Source organism: Cryptotermes secundus, unplaced genomic scaffold (assembly GCF_002891405.2).
Source record: "Cryptotermes secundus unplaced genomic scaffold, Csec_1.0 scaffold6, whole genome shotgun sequence".
In the NCBI taxonomy this organism is placed as follows: domain Eukaryota; kingdom Metazoa; phylum Arthropoda; class Insecta; order Blattodea; family Kalotermitidae; genus Cryptotermes; species Cryptotermes secundus.
Window position 1 is genome coordinate 1,891,190 of NW_019725001.1, and position 22,580 is coordinate 1,913,769.

At 39.5% G+C, this 22,580-nt stretch overlaps 1 protein-coding gene across 2 annotated transcripts; it reads left to right on the forward strand.

Moving 5' to 3' along the window:
* LOC111863155 (TAF6-like RNA polymerase II p300/CBP-associated factor-associated factor 65 kDa subunit 6L) lies at positions 1-21,714 on the forward strand. 2 transcript variants are annotated; one of them, XM_023849206.2, is made up of 8 exons: positions 1-413; positions 855-1,092; positions 2,823-3,013; positions 4,438-4,626; positions 11,316-11,432; positions 11,760-12,059; positions 15,886-16,524; positions 20,920-21,714. In XM_023849206.2, exons 1-7 carry the CDS (start codon positions 216-218, stop codon positions 16,519-16,521), a joined length of 1,869 nt encoding a protein of 622 aa, XP_023704974.1. In that variant the 5' UTR covers positions 1-215; the 3' UTR covers positions 16,522-16,524; positions 20,920-21,714. The 2 variants fall into 2 exon arrangements, with proteins under 2 accessions (XP_023704974.1, XP_023704973.1); XM_023849205.2 differs by lacking the exon at positions 20,920-21,714 and having other exon boundaries at positions 2-413; positions 15,886-16,694.
* The last annotated feature ends 866 nt before the right edge of the window (positions 21,715-22,580 follow it).

Sequence of the window (22,580 nt, forward strand, 5' to 3'; positions counted from 1 at the left end):
ATCGATTTAAATAGGAGTCGATCGACCTATCGATATCCGCGAAAGTTGGATAACTATGCTGGCAATTTTTATGAAATTTAAAAACTTATTCATGTAATTTGTGATAATTGTAATTCTTTGTGATAAAATCAAGATGTGTACCCTTTAGATGAGCCCGAGAGTGTTTAATAAAAGAGAAGGAGAATTATAATGTGACAAACGAGTATTCGAATAACATGAGTGGTAAATCTGATAAGCTTCAATCACATAAAAAGAAAACTGAGAAGAAAAGTGGAGAAAGTAGGAAATATGCACAAATATCGTATGATTCCATATCATGTGTAGCAGAAACAAATGGTTTAATAGCGCTCAGTGAAGAAATCAGAAAACAGCTTGCTGAAGACGTATCATATAGACTTCGAGAGGTTATCCATGTAAGTTGTGGAAGATTCTTTTCTGGTAAACTGCAGAAACCAGTCAACTTTTGTAACTAGATCATGGCTTAAACGTTATCCAACATGCCATAAACTGTTATCTCGTCAGTATACACCAGAAGGACGTTACATGTTAGTGAACTAGACTGTCACTTCCACACCAACCTAATTGAGGAATTCATTGTAGTTAAAGTGGAGAGTTAGCGAATGTGCAGTCCAGGATTCATACCATAAATCAGTTCCATATACAATGAAAGATTACACAAACCTTCATAATCTTTTTTTGTATGTGCCAGACTGATGAGACTTGGTGACACAATACTCTACCTAACTATTTAGAAGTGTGAGAGAGAGCTCTCATTTTCTTATCTTTGGAAACTTGTTAATTAAGCGCAAGCTTCCTGTTTCTGTACATTACAGTAATCTTTGTAACCTTTTCAGAACTGTAGTGTACATTTACGACAAAGTAGACGAAGAATACTGTCGACTGCTGATGTAAATGCAGTTTTCCAGACTTCAGATGTACCTTCAATTTATGGGCATTTGAATCAAGAACCATTCAATTTACTCTATGTTAAAGAAGCTGGTGTTTTTGTGCCAGAGCCTAATGATGTTGATCTGGCAGCTCTTGCTTTGAGCAGTGTCATTCTCACTCAGAAGGGGCTGCCATTTGTGAAAGGTGAGAAGTGAAACAGAAGAAGTTGGAAGAGTGTTGTAATATAGTACTAGTTCAGTCATGGTATTGGTGTCTTGCTTTATATTTATTTTATGGTCTATTTAATGATGTTAGTAGCTCGAACTGCTTAGCACTGAATGAGAGAATTAGTGAATAATGAATGAGAAATGATATGAAAGGACGTGACCACAGGCTAATCTGAGGTACTATGCTGGAATTCCCCTTGAGGGCTGAAGGAAAATCATGAAAGTCCCCAATCAGGAGAATCAGTATCTAGGGCAGTATTTGAGCCTGAGACCTCATGAATATGAAGCAAGAATGCTACCCATTTCATCATGATGTTCATTTAGAATTTAAGGATTTGAAAGGTCCCTTCACAGTGAGAAGAATATCTGGTAGTCAATCTCATGCTGTGTTAGTCTGCTTTCTGTTTGGTACTTCTTTGGATGGGAAGGGAAATTCAGGTATTACACCTAAGATCAGATAATGCCTGAACTTGTAGAGCCATATTTCTGTTTATGTTCAAAACATTAATGCAGATGATTCACAGCATTGTCTTGTAGAAACGTTTGAGCACAAAAATGTGAATTTAGGGATATTCTGCAAGTAGAAGAGGGTAAATTCAAGGTTATTCTGCAAATAGAGGAGGCTCATTGCTACATTAACATGCTAAGTTACTATGATTTCATTTAATCTTTTTTTAATTGCAGTTTTAGCAAGATCCAAGAAAATCATTTAGAGACATGGAACTGGAATTATCATCTTACCCATTGTTTTGTATGGATGTGAACCGTTCTCTTTATTGCTAGTGGGGTGGGACTAAGTCCCTTGTATTGTGGCCACTTCTGCCCTATTGTACCAGCCCCAAATGATAGGTGAAGGTGATTGTGTGGCAATTGGTGGAATGAAGATTGGCAAGGGAAACCGAAGTACTTGGAGAAAACCTGCCTCAGCACCACTTTGTCCACCACAAATCCCACTTGAACAGACCCGGGATCGAACCTGGGCCGCAGCTATGAGAAGCCAGCGACTAACTGCTTGAGCTATGGCGCGGCCATTATGCGAATCTTGGTATCTTGTCCTAAGAGTAGAACACAGATTGAGTATGACTGAGAGCAGGGAATTGAAGAAATATTTGGACCTAAGAGGAAGGAAGTAACAGGGGGATGAAAAATTTACATAATAAGAAATATTGTAATTCAAACTCTTCCACAGTGATCAGAACAAGGAGGATGAGATGTGATGCATGTGGGGAAATGAGAGATGTTTACAGCATTTTAGTCAGAAAACCTGTCGGCAGCCTCAGGCGATATGAGAGAAAAATATTAAAATGATTCTGAAAAAGTAGGGCATGGACTGGATTCACCTGGCTAAGTATAGAGTTTTGTAGCAGGGTCTTATGACCATCTGATTTTCATAAAAGATACAAAACATCCTCGGCCATATGCATGACTGTAAGTTTTTCAAGGACTCTTCTCCATGGAGTTATACAAATATAATGGCCGTAATTGTTCTTAATAGTTTTAATTTTGTCTATACAACAAGAAATTTGTTTGTAATAATGCCTAATACTTTATGTTTCATGAAATGTGCACTGGGAAGGAAGTCAGTAAAAATGTGATGTTACATCGCGTGCATTCCTGTGAAAGTACCAGCGTTTTTTTTAATTCCCAAAATGTGTCACAGGTCTATTATACCAAGTGTTTAATTGTTGGGTATCATTTTGTTGGTAGGCAAATGGCTTCCTCCAGATGATACCACAGTTGTGAGTGGGAATCCTCAGTCAGCAAAGGCAGATGGTACAAAACCAGCAGTGTCAAGCTCTGAGAGAACCAATAACAATCCTCAGATACCTTCCCATTTGCTCTCTTACTATAGTCATATTTCAAAAATTATTCTGGGTAACTCAGAAAGCCTTGTTAAGGTATGTATGATTATTTGTCCACTTTTAGTAGTTTTGACTTCTGGAATTTATGCCTGTGTATTCATAATTTTCAATTCAGTATCCACAACTATCTCTGTAGCCCTTACAGGAAAGTGGATATTAAACCAGTTAAACACACTGAAGTTTATGATTTATTCTAACCATCTTACAGTGCATACATTTATTCACCTTACTCTTCTCTCTTGCACTACATGTTTCAGCACAAAAGTGCCATCTTCAGGTGCTTTTCGATGTACGTCAAACTACTTCATTGCATGCCCTGTTGTCTTTATACTAAAATATATATTTGTCATATATNAGTATACTACTCATCTACTGAGGGGACTGTGAGATTCTTCTGCTGTAGCAAAGTATTTCTGAATGCATTCCATCAGTTTCTTCATACCTGATCCTACAGAATTACCACAGAAGCACGTACTTTACTTGGCAAAGCCATTTGTAACGGCAGAAAGGAGAGAGGATGCAGGCCCAGACAGGGCTCTTATTATATCAGAAAACGTGAAAGGTAAAGTTGTCCCTGTGCTTATTTAATTAACCACATGCCATGAAGATGTATGGGGGAGTGGAGGTATCATTCCACCATTCTTCACTTCTGCACTATATGGAGGTATGTGGTCAGCCTCACACCCAGCATTAAGTGGAAGTGAGTGAAGTTTTACGCCTGGTCCCACTGACTAACATGCTGGATGGGCTGCAGAACTGGGTTCAACATGGTGACAGAGAATAAACCCCTATTTGTCCAGCCCTTGACTGAGCTACCCTGATACATATTCAGAGTTGCATATTTTAAAGTAAAATATAAATAGGAAGCAGAAGGACCAGTGTCATTATCATAGTCTGACTTCATGTATTGTGTGCTTGAATGTGATGATGTGACTGTCTCAAGAACTTGTAAAAAATGCTTGGAATTTGTTGGTGCAAAATTTTCCACTTTATATTTTTAAGGTGCTAGCTTAGCATTCAGTTAGGATTGTCAAAATTTATTTTAAGGTTCATTTTGATATCCTGCTATATTTCTATTATTTCTTCCTGAATTTCTATGCTTTGCTTATTACAAAATAAGATTCTAGATTCTTAGTTCTGAATATTAAGATACAGTCTTCTGGGCAATAACGTTATGAAATTGGTACACAGGTCTTGGAGTTTTGGTAGAACCCGCTGTTTCCATCTCCCACCCTGTAGATGGAGGCAGCAGGTTTCTCCAAAACATTGTTACCTATCTATTAAACTACATGGCATCACATTCCAGAAGACTGTAATCATATTGCAAAGTAAATACTGTAAGTTAAAACAGATGGTTTGTTTACTTCTTTTTGTATAGTGTACAGTTATTTAATTTGCAGTCTCTGAAAATGCTACAGTGTGTGTATTCATAATGCTGATATTTTTACCTTGACCCTCAGGTGGTGCTGAAAGATTTGGAAACCAACACTAAAATTAGTCCAATTGCTCCATACTTGCTCAACCTATTAGCACTTGGCCTACAGAAGCTACCCAGGGGACGAACCTACGCACACTTCAGGCATAGGTTTCTATGCATTGCTGAAGCTCTGACATGTAACAGCTTCATTGAACCTAGTGCTACTATTTCAGTAAGAAGTTTTTTGTTATATACATTGATTATCTGTTTTTGCACATTTGAAACACAAATATTGTAAGCATACTCTTAGCAGAAAGGTCTATCTTTTGATAACCTTCACATAAAAATATACAGTAGCTGTAGAACTTAAATAAGACTCTGGTAGTAGAATCTGAAGGCAGTTTTTCACTGCAGTGGCCCAGATTCGAAGGTCAGGTGATGTGGGGTTAGTGGTGATGGAAGTAGCACTGGGGTAGGTTCTCTCTGATTTCCCCAACCAATTTTCATTCCACCATCTGCTCCATAATCATTGATAATCCCCTCATCAACATCATATGTCTCTATACTGATGGCATCATTAAATAACCAAATAAAGAAATGAAAAATTCAGCACCACTGATACCAATGCCTGCCATTCGATGTGCTGCCGAGTAAGTTCCATCCATCTCTGGTTATCACAACTAATCTCCCTTGGATCCAATGTCAGCTTATTCTGTCAATCTTTCTCAGTCTTTAAAGCCTGTTTTCCAAAATTTCCATATCAAAATACTGTATACTTTCATGTCTACCCCTTCCAAACCACATGCCTAGCTTACCATAGCCCCCCAAAGTTCACTATCCTAAACAGTACTAGTGATCTGCAGAAATTATAAAATTACTTGTTATGTAATAATCTAAATTGATCCCTTCTATCTATCTATGGCTCTGCAGTTCCTCTGTTGGACCTTGGCCACTTTTTTCAGTTTCTTAATCCTATACACAGTTGATAGGACCCTTGGACAGGGGATCAGTCTGTCACAAGGCCATTACCTAGACAGAACAACACAGACAGAATAAATGCATACAGAGATCCATGCTTTGAGTGGGATTCAAAGACAGTTCATGCTTCAGACTGCTTGGCCACTGTTGTTTGCAAATTGCTCACTTTGTCCAAATGCCTTCCTAAGCACTTTGTTTCAGTATTCAAACACTTGTAATGTATGAAGAATGGCTTTAAGGTTGTAAAAACTGGTTATATTGATAGGAACAGTTAGCAGCAGCAGCAACTGTAAAGTAGTAGTGTAATAACACTTTTGTAAGAAATTGTTACAGCGAAAGGCAAGATGTAATTTTCAGTGTTAGTGCACTTAAAGCTACTTGGACTGAAGAGAGATGAAATGACAGGAGGTTGGAGAAAACTGCATAATGAGGAGCTTCATGACTCATACTCTTCTCCAAGTATAATTAGAATGATCAAGTCAAGGAGGATGAGGTGGGCAGGGCATGGAGCATGAATGGGGAGACGAGAAATGCATATAGGATATTGATGGGAAAGCCAGAAAGAAGGAGACCACTGGGAAGGCCAAGGCATAGGTGGGTGGACAATATTAAAATGGATCTTAAAGAGATAGGATGGGATGTTATTGATTGGATTGATTTGGCTCAGGATAGGGAGCAGTCGAGGGCTCTTGTGAACATGCTAATGAACGTTCAGGTTACATAAAATGCTGGGAAATTCTTGAGTAGCTGCAGAATTGGCAGCTCCTCCAGAAGGGCTCAGCTCCATGAGTAAGTAAGTAAGTGCACTGAAAGCCATATAACATATGAACAAATCTATGTAAATAAAAATGTAAATGTTGGTTTGTTAGCCCTCGAAGATCTCCAAAAGTTCTTCACCGATTGCTTTGAAATTTTGACACAACGTTGCATTCGAACGCGCGTTTTTATATACCCATTATATAGATGTCACACCTGTGACAGGTAAAAACATGCGTCTTTTGAAAACCGGAATTGGAATTTGGAATTCAGAAGAGTGACCCCTATGGAAACGCTAGAACAGACCGTTCCATAGGAAGTAACAATAGCGATACTGTATCAAACCTCCATGGTTATGACGAATACACGGAGCATTCCCACAGAGACAACGCAATAACAATGGGTCGTTGCGTAGGAATCGTGGAATCAGCAAAGCAGCACATGGCTGAAGATATTTTCCTTCGAATGTGCAAGGATAATTCCAATATGAACGTGGATTTCACAGCAGAAATCTACAGTGAGGCGTTGATAATGATTGAGGATTTGTGCTTAGAAATCGCGAACAAAGTTCTCAATCAATAGGGACTACCATCACCGAATCGATCTGCTGCTGCTTCGTTCAATGTAGAATTGCGTCGTGAACAAAATTACAACATGGGTGATCTTTTGTCATATGTGCAATCAAATATTCCTAAGCTAACGCTTGAGCAAAAAGGCATATACGATCAAATCATGCAAACTGTCAATAACGGGGTTGCAGAAATCTTCTTAGATGCGCCAGGAGGAACTGGTAAAACGTTCCTAATTAGATTGATTCTGGCAACAATTCGATCCCAAAATGACATGGCCTTAGCTCTTGCGTTGTCTGGAATAGCTGCGACATTGCTACCAGGTCATTGCCATTGAACATGCAATTCATTGAAAATCCCACGTGCAACATTTCCAAAGGATCAGGCATGGGAAAGGTATTGCAGAAATGCAAACTTGTTTGGGATGTATGCACAATGGCGCACAAAAAAATCGCTCGAGGCTCTTGATCGATCATTGCAAGATTTGCGTGGAAACATCAGACCATTTGGGAACGCATTAATATTGCTTGCAGGGGATTTCAGGCAAACATTACCTGTAATTCCTCGATCGACACCAGCGGGGGAAATAAATGCTTGCCTGAAATGCTCTACTTTGTGGCGACACGTAAAGACGTTAAAATTAACTACAAATATGTGTGTCCAGCGAATAGCTTTCATATCAAAGCGATGGCCACGTGTTGCAAATTATACCTAACAATAAAAATATTCTGTGTGCAATAAATTAGTTACATTTTCTATCAGTACAATGAAAACAGTTGGCCAGATATTCGTAAAAACGTGTCGAAGTAAAGTTATAACCAAAATTTAAATAGTTCAGTATTCTGCTGCAGTGTGCCAGGGTGCGACACACATAGTACATAGAATAATATAATATCAGGTTACTATTTAGATATGTTATATACTCTTTTCATATAAAGCAGCCATGTTATTGAATGTTTTGTATGTTTCTATCACTGCATTACAATAATTACATTATTAATTCACAGATTAGAACACTACCATATCAACTTACACTGTTAACCAATTAATATTACTCATTTTTTAATAAATCAGTACTCTATTAGTACCCCTACAACTTACACTTAATCTCTGAAAGTTCTTTACCGATTGCTTCGAAATTTTGACATAATGTTGCATTCGAATGCGCGCATGTTTTTATATACCTACTAGCTGTACCCGGCCACGCGTGAATCCGGAAAGTATACTTCCATGGAAATGCAATAACAGTTGCATAGGAATTGCCGAAACAACAAACGCGTTTCCCTGGAGATTAAAGAATAAGAGGTTCCGTTGTGTAACAATGGGTGAAACCGAAAAGTATACTTCGATGGAAATGCAATAACAGTGGGCCGTTGCATAGGAATTGCTGAAACAACGAACGCGTTTCCCCGGAGATGAGAGGATAAGAGGTTCCGTTGCGTAACAACGGATGAAACCAAACACTTCTACAAGGTGTTCTGTGCTAGCATTTCCTAAGCAACAGATGAAACTAACTCTTCAATAAGGTACTCCCTATCCCGTCCGAACGCTGGCTATATGTATAAGAGAGTGTAGCTCCGGTGACTGTTCAGTATCACGAGGTCACAAGAATCACAAGAGATTCTGAGTGAAATCACAGCAGAGATCCTGAGTTTGCACCCAAAGTTTTGGATTCGACTCTGGCAGCATTTCCCCTGTGATAGACAACAGAAGGCTCATTGTATAGCATCCGCCGAGGTATAAATAGTCCAGCTTTATTTTTCATTGTTTTTCATTTCGTTTTCTTAACTGTTCTCCTTATTTTTCAGTGCATTTGGCGGTGGGATTGAGCTGTGTCGATTGATCTGCGTTTGAATTGAAATATTTCGTTAGACTGAGTCACAGCAACGTGTGGCCGGGTACAGCTAGTTTCTATTAAAATTTAAATGAGGTTCTTGTGTTTTGGCAGTGTGCCACAATGGAAGAGGACATGGATACAATCAAAATGAACAGTACAACATATATTGCACACTTTATCATACTTACTGTATAGTATGGGGGTACATGGTAGCATAGTTGGTTGAGGCACTATGCTACAAGCGGGATTAAATCCCGATGAGGTAGATTTTTTCAATTGACCTAATCCTTTCAGCCGCACTATGGCCCTGGGATCGACTCAGACTCTAACAGAAATGCTTACCATGAATATTCTTGGAATATTTTTGGGGACAAAGGGTGGCCGACACGTAAGGCTGATAGCCTTGCCACCATCTATGAGCCGATTCTCTAGAAAATGTGGGAACCTTAACCTCTCACAACCCTATGGGCTTCCATGGCCTGTTAAAGGGATACCTTTACTTTTTTTTACTTTACTGTATAGTATGAAAATTAAATTTCTGGTCACTAGGCAGTTACTTTTTCTGACATGTAACCAATAAAGAATTACCAAGGTATGTATTCCCCATATTTTAATATTATTTTTTTTAATCTGTCATTCAATTCAAGGAATCCAGTTTGTCTTTCATATAAAATATAGGTATCTCTCAATGTACAGTGGTAATTTGTTCCATGAAGCTGTCCATAAAGTGAAAATTTATAAATCAAAAATGAAATTCCTATTAATTTACATGTAAAAGTTAGCAACCTTACAAACCTAACTTTGTTGTAGCGAAAATGAAGTTTGTTAACAGTTACAAGTTAATGTGATTAGTTGTAGCAAGCGTTTTTGTACAAACTGTTCATAAAACAAGGGACACTTATACTCTCATCAAATTACATAGACACAGTTTACAGAATGTGAAAAAATATTATATGAATAAAGTCTTTTCAGCTTTTCAGGCACTAGATGACTGTACATACACACATTTGTAGTTAATGAAACACTAATCCAATAACACTGTAAAAGGTTTGGTACATGCTTGTAAAATATGATTCAGAGAAACCGCTCCATCTGCAAATATGTCGAGATCTTTACCCACCACATTGGTAGCAAGGGCGCACCGAGAAGAGGTTCTTTCCCCGCTGATTCTTCCAAGCCCGTTCCCTTGGCAGTGGTTTCGCTAGATAGTAGATAGGGACAGTGGGCGATTACAGATAACTTGGATAACCAGGAGAAATGCAACTAATAACCAACTGATCGCCTGCCACAAAATTGTATTTATATACTAGACGACACCATAGTGGGAAATAATGCATATATGTATTGTTCTCAGTAAGATAACTATGTATGAGGTAGTTTCGTAACATACTGTGACATGTTGCGCAACGGAGAACCCCCCCACCAGCAGTGACGCGGCGGGTGAGTCAGCGCTCCCCTCCCCCCCTCCGCACGGTAACGTAACGCGCAATGCGCGGTGACGCAACAGGACAACGTGGAACCGGTTCCTACTGTGACGCGACATGCAACGACACTGTTGACGCGGGCAACAGGTAACAGCGAATGGAATATAAGAGAGCTGCGCTGCCTGCGAAGAGAGTTGTAACGTAGCAGTCGGCGAGTCCAGTTCTCAGTTCGCGAGTTACGAGTTACAGACGCGTGTGCGAGAATCAGTGATAATTTGTGATAACCAGTTATATTTGGAGTGTGTAATTCAGCGAGACTTGTATAGCTCCCATACTGTGAATACGTGTAGCCTACTGAAGATAGAGTGAACTGATTTGCGAATAGGGTTATAAATCGTGAAACCCCGCAACAGTGTAAACAGATTATTGCGAATAGGGTTATAAAGTGTGAGACCCCGCAACAGTATAATAAGTAATTGTAGCCGTTACTTGTAGATTGTTAAATAAACCAATTAACCATGTCTACGGTGTCTTCAGTAATAAAACACATTACAATACTGTCAGAATTTAGGGGTGTGACTGTAGATGGGTTATGGATTGGAGACTGGACTTATTGATCTCTTGTACACACCACTTGGAACTACATTTTACAGAACACTGACACACACAGACTACTCTCCTCAGTCTGTTACAGTCTCCACTAGCTGTTTCCTGGCAACAGATTTAACACAGTGGAGATTCTTCAGCTTCCCACACTCAGGTCCTTGTCACAGCCACCTGTGCAGAACTCTTGTCAAGTGACAACCCAACTACCTGGGTCCCGGGCTGGTGGCTGTTTATCGCCAACCTTCTAGTCTTCTCTTTACAGCCTGACTTTCAACTGACAACTGAACTCTCATTCACCAACCAGCTACTTCATATCACTTCATTCAACTGAACTGCTGATAACTTCAACTCCAGAACTCGACTCATTGCTCCAGACTGTCCTGCTTATAACATCTTGGCATGGACCATATAGGAAACACTGTTTTCTTTCTCATAGTCCAACAGTATCTCAACTGTTGCATAGAAATGGGTGTGTGTTTATTTGCCTACTGCATTGTAATGGCTGCACTCATTACAATACACTTCAAAGGGAATGAAACAGAATGTCCTATTTTTTGGCATGTCTTTAAAATAGGGATATTTTCATTAGACTTGCAATATAAATTGTTGGAATCACAGTGAAAAATGAAAGGTCCTGCTCATGCGCTCTCTCTTGTGACTCATATTGCCAGTGGTTATATATTAAAATCAAATGAATATATGTTAAGTTATATGTAGCTCACCCATCTTATTTCAGTTTCTTGTGTCAAAGGTTCACAGATTGATATCCACTCTTCTGTTATGCATACTGGATGCAACACTAATAGAAGGGACATCAGCAAGGTGCAATTATGAGCTGAGGGATACTGCAGCACGGGTCTTGGCAAAGGTAACATGGTAGGAAATGTATGCACAGTGTAACAGTTCTGGTACATTTGCTATGTTGTTGCTTCTAGATTTTTCATGAGTGTCTATTAGATATAAGTATATGCTTAATTTTTCTACTTCTGTTCGGAACATTTTTTATTTCAACTAATATTTAGGGAACTTTGCTCAAGAGGCATGCTGAAATATATGTAGGTTTTCATGTAAAGTGTCTGTTATTGTCATAATTAGGGATGGAGTTACCATATTATATGTTACCTAGTTAGTATATTTTTGAAGATACATGCTTCATTTCATCCTAAAATCTGGTTACTCTTTTTAATTGTACAAGGTTGTGAATCGCTGGTGTGACACAGACACCAAACTCCACTTGGATATACTGCAGAAGTTAGGATCTGTATTGCTAGATGGTAACAACTCCTTGCGCAACCACTATGCAGCTCTTAGGACTGTGTGTGCTGTCGGTTATGCAGCCCTTGATTATTGCCTGTGGCCACAACTGGAACAATATCTTGCATTTCTGGACATAATGAGAGTTCAGCTGGAGATTGGGAGGAATAAAATGGTATTATCACCAGCATCGTGGATTGAACAGAGTTCTGATATTATGGAAATTGAAGGGACAATTTTGGTAAGATATTTGAAACTTTGGGTCACTTAGCATAAAAGGACAAATAAACAGTACTAAGAAAGAGTACTTCCTGGTTGAAGGGCTTACACATCATACACAAGACATTTTGTACCCCAGTTCTCACCCTATAGATTAAAGAGTAATATTGTTCCAGGATTTTCTATCAGTGTTTAATGTTCAAGATACAAGAACAAGTTTGAAATGAAGGCATCAAGCATGTAATACATACTAAGAGTTATGCACTACTTCAGTGGAGGGGTGGGGGTAGATATATGTAAGTGGCATAACTTTAATATATAGAAGATAAATTTTTAAAGGCTCTGACATTGGTAAATTACGCTCAGGATTAATGGGTTTCATCTAGTATTAAAAACAACACAATCTGGATGTTTCTCTTTGAGGTGAAAAGGTGAGTTGAGTCTATCAGAGAGAGCTCTCTCCAGTACAGTGGTTCAGATTAGCTCTTTGTAACAAACCCAACTGAATAGGAGCCTCCCCACTTAATTCAGTAATCCTAATTATGTCAAAGATGTTAACACTTTGCGGACCGGCCATTTAAATATTTAAATCACCCTGGGGACCGGCATTTTTAAACCTACTACCCTAACTTGTGCACTGTTCACTTCAAATATTAATATAAAATCTCCTAATTAATTTTATGAACTAAAATTCTTGGAGAACACTTACCAATGCTCCTAGAAGTGCTTGATGTTGTGATATTTCTCGAAACATTCCCCTCTGTGAAGTGGCATTACACAAAACTTGCAAATGTAGGCAGTCCTACACCTTTTCTTGTGAAATGCGCAAACACGGCATTTCCTAGAAGGCTACTTCCCCTTGAAATGTTCACTCTTCACAATTTTCGCGAGGGTATGTTTCCACATATCACCCAAGAGTCGCCCAGGGGGGTCAAAATGAGGCCTGCGTGGGGTGGGGGTAGACGGGCCTGGTCGCGCTAAGACTGTGTCTGCCGCCGGTTCTGCCGCTACCGTGTGGTCTGTAGCCCAGGCTTTTGCCACATTCAGCAGAAATGCCTTGTATTTCAATTTTGAATGAGAGTATAGATTTTTGAAAACCAAAAATGAATTGATAATGGCACAATGTAAGATTATCTAGGTTAGCGGCCTCCGTAGTCTAGAGGTAACGTTCCCACCTCATGAGTTGTGGTACGTGGGTTCAAAAACCCGGCGGAGGTCGTGGAATTTTTAAGGGCAGAAAAATTCAGGGAACAAGTCCTCCGGGAGGGACTTTAAGCCGTGGGTCAAGTGTCGTAGCTTTACGGCACGTAAAAGAACCTCATATCTCCAAAGGAGGTCACTGAGCCAAATTCAGGACATTTCCCGCCCAACATTAGTCACTAACGCCTCCGATAGATGGGGGAAGCATTATAGATACCGCCAAGTCAGTAGAGGCGCACTCACTGGCTCAGTCAGGACTGATGGTACGCACCAATATCGGTAGGGTATAGAGACTGGTAGAATATCATAGAGGGAAGCACAGTGGACCAATACTGGTCTAAGTGCATGGGGAAACCCACCCTCTCTAATAACTAACTAAGATTATCTGGTTACAATATTATATTAAAGTATTAAAGATAAGCAGCGACACACACAGAGAGAGCCTACACAGAACAATACCTGAACAACGATAAACAAGAAGTGGCCGCTGCAGCACTTAAGACATAGGGCATGTACCCTGAGGAAAATTTTAATTTTAAAATTTGAAAAAGGAAAAGAACAGAAATTTTATAGATATTTTAACTTGAATTAAAGTTTTAAAAAAGTGCTAATTAGAAATCAAAATTAACGTGTGTAGGTTAACAAACATTTTATACAATTAGAAAGACTGGTGATTTTAAATTTTAACAGGCAGTGTAACAGCTACNAAACATGTAGTGTGGAGTGAGGGGAAAGAAGAAAGAACTAAATTAAATTGTTACACTTAAGATGGTGTTTATCTTATATATAAAGATTATCTGGGTTAATTTGTCGTGACGTGATTTTGCCCACGATCAGGTTTTATGGAATTGTGACAGTGTATAAGTGTAGCAACGGGGTCGAGTTTTCATAAAGATCACATGGATTTTGACGACCACAAAGTTTACTAACTATAATCTATTTCTTATATCTTCCAACAAAGTACTCACTGCTTTAATGCGAAACTCTTTATACACACGACATATACACGCTGTGATTACGCCATTCCTGCTTACACTGGTAAACCGTAACAAATGTATCCTTTGCTTACCCCTGGATTTCAAGTAAACTGTCTCAAAGCAGGTGTTTAGTCTACTTTACCCCATGTGGCTGTCCCCGCAATGCTAGCACTCACACTTTCATCGGAGCACTCACTGTCACTTTCACTTTCTCTTCTGGTCACAATATTTTGGGGGCCCCTGTCACTGCCACTGACACTGCCCTCGCTATCAGAAGACGAAGCAGTTGGCAAGTCAGACAACTCATCGGAGATCAAATCACAGATTTCTTCTTCTCCAAGAGCTCATGTGGCCTTCAACTGCTTTCATCTCTGAGCCATGTTGACACTGAGAATATGTTACCTCACACATAGAAGCTTTGACTTGAAAAAAGGGACTTTTCTTTAGAGTGAGAGGGGAATAGAGTGTGGTTATGTTGCTGACTTGGAAAACAAACATTCCGAAGGTCAGCTACGCAGTAATTTTACAGACATGTGGCCACCAAAGCGAGAAATAGTGTTGCAACATAACGTGTCCTAAAGGCCTAAATCTAGGCGACTGGTTTGCCTCGTTTAAAACCCAAACCCCTAGGACTAGGCGTCCGGTCCGCGAAGTGTTAAGAGAAGGAACCATAAATACACTTGACCAACAGCACATATCCCATCAAGTTATTCTTCCAGAGCACACAACCTTTCCAAGTTAAACAGACAACAGAGTGAATTCAGGTTTCCTTGTTTAAGTCCTATGGTGTAGAATAAATACCAGTTTTGGGGGATGGGGTGGAAGACATTCCTGACTTATAAATTATGGTAAAAGAAGACATGACAAGAGACATATCAACTTAAACTATTTCGTATTATTTTTTTCGAACCTCACACCAATCACATGCAAATTAATGTGCAGAGAGAGAGAGAGTATAAAACTCCTGCCATGTTTATACCTAAATTCAGACTATAAGAGATGCCAAAGAATGTAGATAACAAAATAAGATTTGGCACACCATCATAACACGGTGGAAGGCTTCTAACATAGACAGGAAAGGGTTAAAACACAAAAGAAGTCAGAAGTAATCAGTTCTAACCTACTGACAAGGTGAGAGCAATTGCAATGAATATAATCAGATATGAAAAAATGGACATTGAATTCATAAGGCCCCCCATACACACACAGTTTGGCCTTCTGATTGACCCCACAGTCAAAACTTTCACAGTTTACCCCCTCCCCTTTCCTTCCCCATACATATGCAGATAAACCAGCAGGCTTCATGGAACAATCACGGTCTTCCAGCCTATAATGCTGAGTCACACACGTCTCGTGCTACAGTCCTGCAGGTAGAACTGACGGACTGACCGGTTTCCCACAGGCCAACAGTCCAAACGATTGGCCGGCCGGCCGGCCGCACCACACACATCACTTTTGCCTTTCAGTCTTCAACTGTGCAGGCCGAACTGGAGGCCAAACTGTGTGTGTATGGGGGCCCTAAGTGTTGGCATGGAGTATAAACACTGGCAGAAACAGCTCTGAATTCACCAATAGTTAAGTAAGTGCATCTTCAGCGGGTTTGACAATCCAAGATTGAAGACACATTTTATAGCTATTCTTAGGATTCTTTGTTCTTTGTTTCTCTTACAGACAGCTACTGAAATGCTATATCGGAAGGAATGGAACAGTTCACAAGCTCAATCACCTACAGAATCCAACATAATGATACTAGAAAAGTTGCTTGAGGCATATTTTGGTGACACATTATGTGCCAGAAGACTGCAGCATCCTGCTGCAACCACCAAACAGGAAGATGTAGCAAATGCTTGCAACAGTGGAGGAATGGAAGTTGACATGTTGGTTTCTACTGTGATGAAAGATAGTGGTAACAGTGATTTTGATTATCAAAACTGGACAGCAATTGCCGAGATTCCAATCCATGTTCCATCCATGCTCATTAAAAGTAACAGAAATATATCAGCAGCAGCTTCACCTAACAGGAGGTTCAATATGCTGAGTGATGTAAGAATATCAAGTACCTTTGAACTTCCAGTTAAGCATGAGCATTGTCCAAACACAATTCACTTCAACTTTGCTGGTGCCAATCCCATGCCTAAAAGACATCTGAAACGACGAATATTGGATCCTAGACATGCACAGTTGGTGTGTCAAAGTGTTTACTTTAGTAAGAATTGTCAAGTGGGTTGCATAGGCAAGTTAGTGCGCAGACAACACAGAATTACAGCATCAAAATGTTGTTCAGCAAATATCATGACAGTATTGTAACTGGTGAGTTAAAAGCTGAAGTTGTGGTTTTGATTCTGTACAAGGGAGTGTGAAATCGCTTTTATGAATCATAAAATCATTTTCATATGTTGGTAGAACCTGTCTTGTGAAGAGTCAGTCTCAAAATGGATGTATAATTTCTAAGAAATTTAAAATATACCTGTCAAATAATACTCTATATGTATTAAGTAAAAGTGAAGGTATCCCTGTAACAGGCTGTAGAGGCCCATAGGGTTCTGAGATGTTGAGGTTCCCACATTTTATAGACAGTCAGCTCATAGATGGTGGCGAGGTTGTCAGCCCTACGCTCCGGCTGCCCTTTACCCCCAAGAACATTCCAATAATATTTTTGGTACTCATTTCTGTTAGAGGCTGAGTCAACCCCAGGGCCATGGTGCAGCTGGAAGGATTACATCAGTTGAAAAAAATCCAATGACCTCATTGGGACTTGATCCCACTACCTTCCGTGTTGTAGCAGTGCCTCCACTCTATATGTATTGGTGACAATAAAGTTCCCGAACTGACACTATTACAGTAATACTACTAACTCCATCTACCATCTATTGGGGATGAATGGGAATAGTTAAGAGGGAAAGTATATATATATATTATGTGCAAGTTTCAATTTGTTTGGTTGATGCATATGAGGATTACAATTGTTTTGGTTAAGTAAGTTAATATGAAGACACACACACACACATCCAGCAATACAGTGCATGCAGCCACAAGGGAGGGACACATCACAAGACACAGTATACACAAAATATAGGAAGAACAACTCCCATAGCGGAAGATTGATATAACACACGAGTTTGAAATACTACGTATAAGATGATAAATCTTAACAAAAATTTTAATATATAAATTTTATTATAGTACATGACGAATATAAATTTTAAATCATTTTATAAATGACACATGATGGCGAGCAGTGCAATAGTTTAACGTAAATAACACACCTGAGGATGGCACAGTGATGCCGAAACATGTAGTGAAGTGACAAGTGAGATTGTGTGCACTAGAAGAGGGTCAATACATACACATCATGGACGCGAATCAGTGCAACAGGACGCTAAAATACAACATTGAGAATAAGAGTGTTTGAATGGCATAAATGGTATAAGCTCCAAAAAGTGAGAATGCAAGAATTGTGGCTGAAAACAATGTTGGCTGCATTCTTTGATGCTAAACGTGTTATTCATCACGAATTTGTGTTGGAAGAACAGACTTTAAATGGTAAATTTGATAAAGAGGTGATTAAGAGATTGATCGCCCGAGTTCATCACATTAGGCCTGAGTCTCAGGAAAATGGGTTCTGGTATCTTCTGTATGACAATGCACTGGCTCATTCTTCGGACTTTGTCTGAGTTTTTAGTGAAAAGATGGATTCCCATGTTATCCCATCCATCCTACTCCCCTGATTTAGCACTGGCTGACTTTTTTCTGTTCCCTAAATTAAAAATTGCTATGAAAGGGACCAGATTTATGGCTGTTTCGTTGATCCAGCAGGCTGTGATGAAGGCGATGTGGGAAGAAGTGTTTTCTCGGGCATTCGATTTGTTGTATGAGCAATGTAAATACTGTGCGAAGTGGGTGGAGATTATATCAAGTGATGGTATTAATAAATGTTTTTTATCTTTTTTGTTTTCTATGGCCTCAGTTTGTGAACTTAATTGGCACACTGTGTATATACTGTATGTATGAAACTTTGTTCATGAGTCTCACACTATACCAGTTACTCCCATTTTACGAAAGGAAACAGTATGAGAAGACTGACCATTATTTTGATATCTGAAACAGTGGTTCTATCCAGATTACATACCATGTAAATATGAAGCACCCTCAACTATTATTAACATTCAAACGTCGGACTTTCAACATCGTGGTAGCTTTAGCTAGCCGGGGTTTATTTAAATGCTTGCTGCTGGTGCACATTTAAATGGCAGTTCCTGTTAGGAAGCTTTCACTGTATTAGAAAAAGCTGTATGTAATACAATCTTTATGATAAATGAACGGAATTAACTTTGTTTTTATCAGCAAAGAACATAGTGCTGCATAGTATAATGTAGGATTTGAAAATATTTAGACAAAGAAGTTATACTTTGAAGTTTTTAATTTGTTCTTGTAATTTTGATGCATACTGTAAATTGTGGGGCACGTGGTAGCATAGTTGGTTGAAGGGCTATGGTACAAGCCAGAAGGTCGTGGGTTCAAGTCCTGATGAGGTCATTCGATTTTTTCAGTTGACCTAATCCTTCCAGCCACACTAGGCCCTGGGGTTTACTCAGTCTAACAGAAATGAGTACCAGGAATTAATTAAATAATTTTCCTGGGCAGTAAAGTGCGGCTGGTGCGTAAGGCTGACAACCTTTCAAGCCAATTGTCTAGATAATGTGGGACTCTCAATGTCTCACAACCCTATGGGCCTTCATGGCCTATTACAGGGATAGCTTTACTTTTTACTTACTGTAAAAATTGTTCCCTGCTTCTTCATAGAGTAGTTCTGCTTCTAGCACTTGAAATATTTTTGCATTCTCTGGCGCCATAAACCAGCTGGAAGCAATAAAATCATTTGGTTCTCTGCTGGCAAGTTTCACATCTTTGTTGCACTCTTCAGATATTCGAGTCTTTTGTTCAGAAGGACGTAAAAGTGAAAGCACTGCAGTTCAAGGTAGGTTACAGGGTCTTTGTTCACTTCCTCAGTGTCAAGCCCTTCCATTGCGTTTGAGATAAAATATTGCCCCCCACATTTTAATTCGCTTAGTGGTAGTGGTGGTGGTGGGGGGGGGGGTAGAGTCCAAGTGGGTCCACTCAGCACGGCGGCCACTGATTGGTGTATTGTAGCCTGCCCGGGGTGATTATGATGATGGAGAATTTAATGGAATGAAGATTGACAAGGGAAACCGAAGTACTAAGAGAAAACCCACTCCAGTGCCACTTTTTTTTTTTTTAATGCTAGTGGGGTGGGACCAAGTCCCTTGTACTGCGGCCACTTCTGGCCTATTGTACCAGCCCCAGATGATAGGTGAGGGTGATTGTGGAGAAATTGGTGGAACGAAGATTGTCAGGGGAAACTGAAGTACTCTGAGAAAACCTGCCGCAGCGCCACTTTGTCCACCACAAATCCCACTTGACCAAACCCGGAATCAAACCTGGGCTGCCACTGTGGGAAGCCAGCGACTAACTGCTTGAGCTGTGGTGTGGCCAAATATTGCCCTTTCTAAAATCATAAACAAACACTTGCATCATAGCTGAGATACACAGTACATTCAGTTTTTTGTGAGTTCATGGTGAATTCAAATAATGTAAATAGACTTGAAAGAATTCTGATGATGGTGTATGCTGTACAGAACTATACGGCTTATTTTGGACTTTATCCATTGTCTGGTATATATAAGACAATGGATAAGTCCAAAATAAGCATTACACATGTAGTTCTGTTCAAATAATGTAGTTTCGTATCATCATAAAATGGTAATGCTACATTATTTGGAAGCTAATGAAATTGAAAGGCAACTGAAGTACAAGATATGTGACATGGGACCTTGCATTTTCGGGTGCTTCAAGAAGTACATACAAAAGTGAGATTCAGTTACATAAGGGGTGGGGGGGATCCTGTGTATATATCAAGCCGATAACTTAAAAAAAAAAGTATGTACATTGAATCCTGCTCTATTTAAAACTAAATATATAGGATTGGGCATTTGGTTCTACTAGCGGAGCGTGTGCATGCTTCTGCTAGCAGAGTTTAAATGTTCAAATGCACAAATCAGTGTATTTCGGCCACAGTGACCATACTCATCAGTGTACCCATTGGTGCACTTCAGATGTTAAAGGTTAACAAACTGAACTCTATCTACAGATATGTGAATACTTTGCTTTTTGAATTGCTTGCAACGTTTTCTCACATGGTTAGTGATGATGTTACCACTCATCTTTAAACATTAAAGAAACTCCATTCTGGCTAAGTGGATTCTGATTAAGCATTGGCTGTCATAACCCTAAATGTGGACTTGGAAGATGGGAATAGCCTGTTACTTTTAACAGGCTTAGACTACCACTTGCTTGAAGATATATTATTTTGTTCAATACCTGAAATGAAGAATGCTTCAGACAAAATTTTCACAACATAAATTAACAGATCTAAAAGTTTTGCTAAAATTCTATATTACTCAGACCAGACACATCTGATTTGCAATACAACCTGGAATATTTGTTCATGAATAACGTATACACATACAGGGAACATTCTACAACCCAGATTACAGTCTTTATTGTCGACTTATTTAGTAACACTTTCAGCTGCTCCAATTATAGATATGGCATTAAATGATAAGGATGTTATTGAATAATGAACTGGAAAGCACTCCCATGGCCTAATTTAAAATACTATTCCAGCATTTGCCAGGAGGAACCAAGGAATACCGTGAAGACTGAGTCAGCATGGTGTCCAGGTGATGATTGAAGCCCAGGATCTGCCACATACAAAGCAGGACTGCTAACCACTAGATTGTGACAGTCAGTCACTATTTATTTTCAACTGTAATAATAGCAATTATTTTGATTCCTGGCAAGTGGAAGAAACTTTTTCTCCTCTCCAGTGCCCAGACCAGTTCTACCCAATGGTTATCAGAAGCTCTTTCAGCAGAGGTAAGGCAAATGCAGCATGATGCTGACCACTCACCATCTAGTGCTGAGGTTAACAATATGTGGATCTGTACTTAACTCCCACCTATTCAAGATGCCGTACTTAATTAAGCACAGGGGTTTTACCTTCTGCCATGATGTATGGGAAATGGATGTAGAGCTCTTACATATTCTAAACCTAGGCACTGGACAGAATGCAAGTTATAAGCATCCATGGACTCTTTTAACTCCCAGAGAAAGAGCAGCTGGAACCCAATGGATAGGAAGTGGGGTAGACTCAAGAGCCAGTGTGAACACTGATGAAAAGAAAATGTGCCATACCTGTCAAGAATTCCCAGTTTTTTACTATCAGTAATACTGTTTGAAAAATTCATTCACCCATTTACCATGGCATAGTTATTCTGGTGAAAATTCCAACTCTGATTCTAGTTTCCATAATATTATATCTGATTATCAGTATTTCTGCATGTACATTGTTTTTCTTCCTGCAAGTTGCTGCATGAAGTAGATAACATATCTATACAATAATGCATGCTTACCTTCAGACTTTCTGAATGCCAAACATGCTAGTTCATAGGTCCTCCTGGCCAAGAACTGAAGATGTAATAAGGTGCAGTCTGCTCAGATGACATCTCATGGACAGTGACAAATGAATACATAATACCAGTAGAATAACAGTTACCACAAAACCAAAGTAGTCGAGGAAAGCATTCAGTACTGTCACTTCGCTCATCTCAAGTCTCTCAGGAAATGGCCTGGAACTGAACCCACATCTCAAAGGAGAGAATATGTCTTCCAGCAATACTGGCAACCTAATTACCTGATCTAAAATCAAGAGACATTTTAAGTTAGTTCTTTAATAATTATTTAAGTAAGTAAAAGTAAATGTATCCCTGTAACAGACTGTGGAGGCCCACAGGGTTGTGATATGTTGAGGTTCCCACATTTTCTAGATAGTCAGCCCATAGATGGCAGTAAGGTTGTCAGCCTTATGCGCTGGCCGCCCTTTACCCCCAAGAATATTCCTGGTACTCATTTCTGTTAGAGGCTGAGTCAACCCCTGGGCCACAGTGCGGCTGGAAGGATAAGGTCAATTGAAAAAATCCAACGACGACCTTGGGATTTGATCCCGTGACCTTCTGGCTTGTAGCACAGCGCCTCAACCAACTATGCTACCGCATGCCCCCCAGTTATTTAAGTATTCTTCCATATTTCAAGATACTTGATATATTATCACTACAGATGGCACTATAGGCTCCCTCCTGATACCCAATAGGTATGCTGTCTGAACTACCTCACCACCATAGGGCCACAATCAGTAGCAAACATAAATCTACAAGTGTGATCGCACAGATTGAGGTGCAATTTGTATTCCTACCAGAGCGGACAAAATACATTGTAATATGAGGCAC